We start from the raw sequence: 9,328 nt of genomic DNA on the forward strand, positions 1-9,328 counted from the left end.
CTGAATTAACATGTTATAACCCTGAATTAACATGTTATAACCTAACCCCTCATCTAGTGATGACAGGCAGGATGTTGTTCTTCCAGCCCTGTCCCCAGCAACCCAGGATGGCTATCCTACTCATGTTATAACATGTTATATAACCCTATAACCCCCAGTGTGTGGTATCTCATCTAGTGATAACAGCCACAGTGTTGGGTTTACGCGGTTCTGTCCGGCTGTTCCCCCAGCCCTTTCTCCAGCGTCCCAGGATGGTTCTGATTTCCTTGGTCCTGAAACAGTAGATGAACGGGTTGGCCACCGGAGGGAACAGGCTGTAGAATAGAATACCAACTTCAGAAAATAAAATAAAATGCATGAAATGAAATGTATGTATTCACTGCTGTAAGTCGCTCTGGAAAAGAGCGTCTGCTAAATGACTAAAATGTAAATGTAAAATGTAACAAGTTGACTTTATCAGTTGTTCACAGAAATAAAAAAAAATGTCCTCCCCTTTTATCCAAACCCCCCCCTGAGAAACACACACACACACCCCTGGAACAGGTTTATTGTCCGTTTGATTCAAACGGAAATTAGTATTCTGTCTTTTCCCCAACACAAGACACATGGCGCACCTCTCTAATCTGTGGTCTACCTACCTACAGATGAGGCTGAGTCCGACGCGAAGGTCAGGGGTAATTGTCAGGTTGGGCATGTAGGGCGTGGAGTAAACTATGAAGCGGGGGATGTAGTAGATAAGAATCAGACATCCCTGAGTACCACAGGTAGAGAAGGTTTTCCGTCTGCCCTGGGTTAGAGAGGAGAAAGTTGGAGAAAATCACTCAGTGGGTTAGGGTTAGGACAGAGAGATGCAGTGGGTTAGGGTTAGGGGTTATGGTTAGCGGTAGGGCTGGGGTTAGGGTTAGGGGTTAGGGTTAGGACAGAGTAGTTGGAATTAGGGACACAGGCAAGACAAGACCCCACCCCCTCCCTCCCTCCCCTCCAACCCATCCAGCCCCCACCTTCCACACATCCTGTCTCTGACCTGTGCGTTGGCCATGCGCATCACGGTGACGATGATGCTGACGTAGGAGAAGATGATAAGGGAGAAGGGGACGAGGAGGACAAACATGGCCAGCCCATAGGAGCTATTATTGATCGCCACCATGTTGGAACAGGACAGCCTAGTCAGTGCTATAGCATCACAGTAGGCATGAAGGATACGGTTGGGACCACAGAACGCCACTTTCTGGGAGATAAAAACAAACAAAGTCATTGTCAATGTCAACCCAGCCCAGATCCCAAAGAGCACCGTAGGTTCTAAAGATCAGGTAGGGTTCACACAACACTACTTTCTGGGAGGTGAAGCTTGGAAAAGTTTAGAGGAGATATGAGATATATATCATTCCCAATTAATAAGATTCATTTATAGGCCTTTTTACACCAGCAATGTCCATTAAAAGACTAATATAGATCACAAAGAGCAAACAGAATCAGAGTGTCAAGGAAGTGGGTTAAGTAGTAGTTTCCGGTCACAACTTGTAGACTTGTTTACATGCCGCTGTGCGGTTTGTTGTTAACCTTACTTTGCTACCTGCCAACTTTACGGTTTTTACCTTTTAATTACCGTTTTATATTTAATTTTTTTCATTAAACTTTTTCACCCCGGACGCTTTATCTGGACGTGGTTCGTCAGGATCTCCACCAGCCGAAACTAAGTAGTAGCATGAACAGGATGCCTTCTAATTGCAGTCGCTGTACTCATAATATACAGGAGAACGATCGTCTTATGGCGAGGATAGCTGTGCTTCAGACACAACCGTTAGGCAAGGGTAATTTAAGTGTAGGAAAGGATGAAACAACGTCTGTGCCACAAATAAGTGCAGATAGTAGTATAAATCCCCTCGCACAGTCCCCACAGCCGGACAATTTTCTCATGGCTTCTGGAAGGAAATTCTGCAGGAATGCTCAGCCGGTGTCACTCATTCAGCCGACAGAAACTTTCAACCAGTTCTCCCCATTAACTTCTTTGGGATAGGGGGCAGTATTTGCACGGCTGGATAAAAAACGTACCCGATTTAACCTGGTTACTACTCCTGCCCAGAAACTAGAATATGCATATAATTAGTAGATTTGGATAGAGAACACTCTAAAGTTTCTAAAACTGTTTGAATGGTGTCTGTGAGTATAACAGAGCTCATATGGCAGACCAAAACCTGAGAAGATTCCATACAGGAAGCGCTCTGTCTGACAATTTGTTGTCCTTCTGTTGCATCTCTATCGAAAATACAGCATCTGTGCTGTAACGTGACATTTTCTAAGGCTTCCATTGGCTCTCTAAAGCCGCCAGAAAGTGGAATGGGGTGTCTGCTGTCTTTGGGCAAAGAACAGCAGCAGAATTTGTAAGTGGTCAGCCTGAGGACAGTGAGACTGAGATGCGCGTTCACGAGACTACTCCAATTTTTTTCTTTCAGCCTTTGAATGAATACAACGTTGCCCGTTTGGAATATTATCGCGAAAAATAGCATAAAAATGTATTTTAAACAGCGTTTGACATGCTTCTAAGTACGGCGATGGAATATTTTGACATTTTTTTGTCACGAAATGCGCTCGCGCGTCACCCTTCGGATAGTGACCTGAACGCACGAACAAAACGGAGCTTTTTGAATATAACTATGGATTATTTGGAACCAAAACAACATTTGTTGTTGAAGTAGAAGTCCTGGGAGTGCATTCTGACGAAGAACAGCAAAGGTAATCCAATTTTTCTAATAGTAATTCTGAGTTTAGTGAGCCCCAAACTTGGTGGGTGTCAAAATAGCTAGCCGTGATGGCCGAGCTATGGACTCAGAATATTGCAAAATGTGCTTTCACCGAAAAGCTATTTTAAAATCTGACACCGCGATTGCATAAAGGAGTTCTGTATCTATAATTCTTAAAATAATTGTTATGTATTTTGTGAACGTTTATCATGAGTAATTTAGTAAATTCACTGGAAGTTTTCGGTGGGTATGCTAGTTCTGAACATCACGAGCTAACGTAAAAAGCTGGTTTTGATATAAATATGAACTTGATTGAACAAAACATGCATGTATTGTATAACATAATGTCCTAGGAGTGTCATCTGATGAAGATCAAAGGTTAGTGCTGCATTTAGCTGTGATTTTGGTTTTTGTGACATATATGCTTGCTTTGAAAATGGCTGTGTGATTATTTTTGGCAGGGTACTCTCCTGACATAATCAATTTTTTTGCTTTCGCTGTAAAGCCTTTTTGAAATCGGACAATGTGGTTATATTAACGAGAGTCTTGTCTTTAAAATGGTGTAAAATAGTCATATGTTTGAGAAATTGAACTTATAGCATTTTTAAGGTATTTGTATTTTGCGCCACGCTCTACCATTGGATATTGGTGAGGCGTTTCAAGGACAGCTTTTTTCCATCTACGTAACATTGCAAACATCAGGAACTTTCTGTCCAAAAATGAAGCAGAGAAATTCATTGATGCTTTTGTCAGGGGTTAGACTACTGCAATGCTCTACTTTCCGGCTACCCAGATAAAGCACTAAATAAACTTCAGTTAGTGCTAAACACGGCTGCAAGAATCTTGACTCGAACCATAAAATGTGATCATATTACTCCAGTGCTAGCCTCTCTACACTGGCTTCCTGTTAAGGCTAGGGATGATTTCAAGGTTTTACTGCTAATCTACAAAGCATTACATGGGCTTGCTCCTACCTAACTTTCCGATTTTGTCCTGCCGTACATACCTACACATATGCTACGTTCACAAGACGCAGGCCTCCTTATTGTCCCTAGAATGTCTAAGCAAATAGCTGGAGGCAGGGCTTTCTCCTATAGCGCTCCAATTATATGGAATGGTTTGCCTATCCATGTGAGAGATGCAGACTCGGTCTTGGTCTCGACCTTTAAGTCTTTATTGAAGACTCATCTCTTCAGTAGGTCCTAAGATTGAGTGTAGTCTGGCCCAGGAGTATGAAGGTGAACGTAAAGGCACTGGAGCAACACACCGCCCTTGCTGTCTCTGCCTGGCCGGTTCCCCTCTCTCCACTGGGATTCTCTGCCTCTAATCCTATTACAGGGGCTGTGTCACTGGCTTATTGGTGCTCTTCCACGCCGTCCCTTGAGTGGGTGCGTCACTTGAGTGGGTTGAGTCACTGACGTGATCTTCCTGTCCGGGTTGGCGCCCCCCTCGGGTTCGTGCCATTGGGGAGATCTTCGTGGGCTATACTCGGCCTTGTCTCAGGGTAGTAAGTTGGTGGTTGAAGATATCCCTCTAGTGGTGTGGGGGCTGTGCCTTGGCAAAGTGTGGGGGTTATATCCTGCCTGTTTGGCCCTGTCCGGGGGTATCGTCGGACGGGGCCACAGTGTCTCCCGACCCCTCCTGTCTCAGCCTTCAGTTTTTATGCTGCAATAGTTCATGTGTCGGGAGGCTATGGTCAGTCTGTTATATCTGGAGTATTTCTCCTGTCTTATCCGGTGTCCTGTGTGAATGTAAGTATGCTCTCTCTAATTATCTCTCTCTCTCTCTTTTTCTTTCTCTTTTTCTCTCTCTCTCTCGGAGGAGGACCTGAGCCCTAGGACCATGCCTCAGGACTACCTGGCCTGATGACTCCTTGCTGTCATCAATCCACCTGGTCGTGCTGCTACTCCAGTTTCAACTGTTCTGCCTGCGGCTATGGAACCCTGACCTGTTCACCGGACATGCTACCTTGCCCCAGACCTGCTGTTTTCAACTCTCTAGAGACAGCAGGAGTGGTAGCGATACTCTGAATAATTGGCTATAAATAGCCAACTGACATTTACTCCTGAGGTGCTGAACTGTTGCACCCTCTACAACCACTGTGATTATTATTATTTGACCCTGCTGGACATCTATGAAGATTTGAACATCTTGGCCATGTACTGTTATAATCTCCACCCGGCACAGCCAGAAGAGGACTGACCTGGTTCCTCTCTAGGTTTCTTCCTAGGTTCCCGGCCTTTCTTGGGAGTTTTTCCTCGCCACCGTGCTTCTACACCTGCATTGCTTGCTGTCTGGGGTTTTAGGCTGAGTTTCTGTACACTTTGTGACATCAGCTGATATAAGAAGGGCTATATAAATACATTGATTGATTGGTTGATTGATTGATTGATTGATTGATTGATTGATTGATTGAAGGAAGGAACAACTCCCTAGGATGAGGACAGTTTGAGAGGAACCCGACTTAAAGGCTCATAAGCCCATCCTCCCCTGGGATGCATCGATGAGGCAGAGTCCATTTGGTGTTATGATTCTGAACAGTCAGAGATTTAGCAACAATAATACTAGGTCTTGTTTTGAGGTGTTTTGACTGATGTTATGTCCATGCTAATGTGGCTGAAATTCACTACCTAGCTATCCAAACAACTGTAGTGATGTATTTGAGAGACAACAATTGTTCATTTATGTGCAATTCATTTGGAGACTAAATTTAGTTTCCCCAATAGTGGCACACATGCTAAACAACCAAGACATCTATATCATGACAGTACCCTGCTGAAGTCTACGGTGACGATGCCAGGTGCCACTTGGGCTGATATCCAGGAGAAGACTGTTAGACCACTCATAGTCCGGTTGGTCATCAACATAGGATATCTGGAGAGGAGAGAGCAGGGGATGGAGGGAGAGAGATGGAGAGAGGAAGGTATGGGGGAGAGAAGAAGAGGGAGAGAGAGAGAGAGGGATGGGGAGAGGGGGAGAGAAGAAGAGAGAGAGATGGGGAAGAGGAAGGTATGGGGGAGAGAAGAGAGAGAGCGAGGGATGGGGAGAGGGGGAGAGAAGAAGAGAGAGAGATGGGGAAGAGGAAGGTATGGGGGAGAGAAGAAGAGGGAGAGAGAGAGAGAGAGAGAGCGAGGGATGGGGAGAGGTGGAGAGAAGAAGAGAGAGAGATGGGGAAGAGGAAGGTATGGGGGAGAGAAGAGAGAGAGCGAGGGATGGGGAGAGGGGAGAGAAGAAGAGGGAGAGAAGAGAGAGAGAGCGAGGGATGGGGAGAGGGGGAGAGAAGAAGAGGGAGAGAAGAGAGAGAGAGCGAGGGATGGGGAGAGGGGGAGAGAAGAAGAGGGAGAAGAGAGAGAGAGAGCGAGAGGGATGGGGAGAGGGGGAGAGAGAAAGAGGGATGGGGAGAGGACCAAAAAAATAACGAATTCTCCCAACACACTTGTATGTATTTTTCATCAATGACATCATAATGCATATTAATGAGATATTGTTGTTTTTGTTACCTGATAGCCAGGTACCGGTCCATAGCCATGGTTATCATGATGAGAGGGTTAAGGTTAGGGGGAATAGGGGACACCTGGTCAGTTGTACAACTGAAAGCCTTCAACTGAAATGTGTCTTCCGCATTTAACCCAACCCCTCTGAATCAGAGAGGTGAGGGGTGCTGAATTTATATAGATCTATGTTACCTGAGAGGGTGACAGATAGCCAGGTACCGGTCCATAGCCATGGTCATCATAATGAGAGAGTTGAGCGTTCCAAAATAGTGGATCATTTGTTCCTGGAACATACAGGTATGGAATGAGATTCTCCCGTCGTCCCACCACCACCGAGCTATCAGATTGGGAAGGGCCACTGTGGCAAAACCTGGAGAGGTGGGAAGGGGAGAGGAGGAGGAGGAGAGGTGGGAAGGGGAGAGGAGGAGGAGGAGGAGAGGTAGGAAGGGGAGAGGAGGAGGAGGAGAGGTGGGAAGGGGAGAGGAGGGGGAGGAGAGGCGGGAAGGGGAGAGGAGGGGGGAGGAGAGGTGGGAAGGGGAGAGGTGGGTGGAGGAGAGGCGGGGAGGGGAGAGGAGTCGGGAGGAGAGGTGGGAAGGGGAGAGGAGGAGGAGGAGAGGTGGGAAGGGGAGAGGTGGGTGGAGGAGAGGTGGGAAGGGGAGAGGAGGGGGAAGAGAGGCGGGGAGGGGAGAGGAGGGGGAGGAGAGGTGGGAAGGGGAGAGTAGGGTCAGGAGAGTCGGGATGGGGAGAGGAGGGGGGAAGGAGAGGCGGGGAGGGGAGAGGAGGGGGGAGGAGAGGCGGGAAGGGGAGAGGAGGGGGGAGGAGAGTCGGGAAGGGGAGAGGAGGGGGGAGGAGAGGCGGGAAGGGGAGAGGAGGAGGGAGGAGAGTCGGGAAGGGGAGAGGAGGGGGGAGGAGAGGCGGGAAGGGGAGAGGAGGGGGGAGGAGAGGTGGGAAGGGGAGAGGTGGGTGGAGGAGAGGTGGGAAGGGGAGAGGTGGGTGGAGGAGAGGTGGAGGGAGGGTTGGGAGGGTGAAGGAGGGTGAAGGAGTCCACGTTAGACTCCTGAGACACAGATAGGGAAGGAGATCATCCCGTTGTCCCACCAGTATCGGGGAAATCAATGTGCAAACACTCCTCCTGTGAAAACACTCTGAACCTCTAGTTGTAGCCACTGACTCAGCAACGCTGTTAAAATTTTCATGACCTTTCTTAGATGGAAATAATCACTGACTGATCACAGATTTTTGTACATGACTGTGATATCAGAGAGGGACTCTCCACGTGATTAAAGGAGGGAGGTATTGGGACACGTTTTAACAGCACACTCTTTCTCTCATCAGCTCTCCTCTCTCTCATTGATGTCTGCGCTCAGCGAGACACGTTTAAACTCCCTCGGCAGTCACATTGGGGAAGGAAGGAGCAAGAGAGAGTCCACATTTAAAAAGAACAGATGTTCTAACATGAGTCCATTTTCTGACCAGGCTGAGTATATTACCTTAATCTGACAGAACCAGGCTGAGTATATTACCTTAATCTGACAGAACCAGGCTGAGTATATTACCTTAATCTGACAGAACCAGGCTGAGTATATTACCTTAATCTGACAGAACCAGGCTGAGTATATTACCTTAATCTGACAGAACCAGGCTGAGCATATTACCTTAATCTGACAGAACCAGGCTGAGCATATTACCTTAATCTGACAGAACCAGGCTGAGTCTATTACCTTAATCTGACAGAACCAGGCTGAGTATATTACCTTAATCTGACAGAACCAGGCTGAGTATATTACCTTAATCTGACAGAACCAGGCTGAGTGTATTACCTTAATCTGACAGAACCAGGCTGAGTATATTACCTTAATCTGACAGAACCAGGCTGAGTATATTACCTTAATCTGACAGAACCAGGCTGAGTATATTACCTTAATCTGACAGAACCAGGCTGAGTGTATTACCTTAATCTGACAGAACCAGGCTGAGCATATTACCTTAATCTGACAGAACCCGGCTGAGCATATTACCTATATCTGATAGAGCCAGGCTGAGCATGATGATGTACATGGGTTTCTGCAGGCTGCGCTCCAGGGCAAACAGCACCACCAGCAGGAAGTTCCCCACCACCGTGGTCACATAGACGAAGAAGAAGAACCAAGCCACCAGGTGGAAGAAGGATGGATGGAGCCCTGGGAAGCCCACGATCACAAACTCTGACACATGTGTGTAGTTGTCATCTACCTCAAACATACTGTATTGGGGAAGGTAGGGGGAGGGAGGGATGGGGAGAGACAGAATCAGAGAGAAAGCCTCTCATACATGAAGATAGATAGAGCCACTAAAGCCTATCCTGAAATGGTTAACTACTCAGTTAAAATGGTTTCAGCTGCAGGAGAGAGGGAGGGAGAGAGGGAGGGAGAGAGGGAGGGAGAGAGAGAGATGTTGAAGACCCTGTATGATCTCTCTCCATCCTTACCTCCCACGTAACATACATGAAGTGACACAAATATTAAGAGACAGCCTACATCTCTCCATCCTTACCTCCCTCCCAACAAGAGCCCCCAGGGTTGTGTGGAGTGTCCCGCTCTGTATCTCCCAGCCTTATACCCAGCATGCCCTTTTGACAAGACAGCCAACAGCCAATAAAAAACCTGCCCTCTGCTGATGTCACTGTTGTCACTCCACTCATGTCCGTCACAGAAAATGTCATCCCTGGCCACCCCTCTCTAGGGCTGTGCAAGTCTTCTCTATCTAAACAGATATGGTGTAATATGAACACGGTGTAATGTGAACACGGTGTAATGTGAACACGGTGTAGTGTGAACACGGTGTAATGTGAACACGGTGTAATGTGAACACAGTGTAATGTGAACACGGTGTATTGTGAACACAGTGTAATGTGAACACGGTGTATTGTGAACACAGTGTAATGTGAACACGGTGTAATGTGAACACAGTGTAATGTGAACACGGTGTATTGTGAACACAGTGTAATGTGAACACGGTGTAATGTGAACACAGTGTAATGTGAACATGGTGTAATGTGAACACAGTGTAATGTGAACACAGTGTAATGTGTAATGTGAACATGGTGTAATGTGA

The 9,328-nt window shown here is 46.9% G+C and overlaps 1 protein-coding gene across 1 annotated transcript; it reads right to left on the reverse strand.

Annotated features, from left to right (window-relative positions):
- Positions 1-169: 169 nt before the first annotated feature.
- On the reverse strand, positions 170-8,476 carry LOC115155051 (olfactory receptor 10A4-like). Its single transcript, XM_029701845.1, has 6 exons — positions 8,254-8,476; positions 6,428-6,605; positions 5,513-5,615; positions 1,025-1,228; positions 639-787; positions 170-314 (listed from the first exon to the last, which is right to left on the reverse strand). Exons 1-6 carry the CDS (start codon positions 8,474-8,476, stop codon positions 170-172), a joined length of 1,002 nt encoding a protein of 333 aa, XP_029557705.1.
- Positions 8,477-9,328: the final 852 nt, after the last annotated feature.

This window comes from Salmo trutta, chromosome 19 (assembly GCF_901001165.1).
Source record: "Salmo trutta chromosome 19, fSalTru1.1, whole genome shotgun sequence".
NCBI classification, from domain to species: domain Eukaryota; kingdom Metazoa; phylum Chordata; class Actinopteri; order Salmoniformes; family Salmonidae; genus Salmo; species Salmo trutta.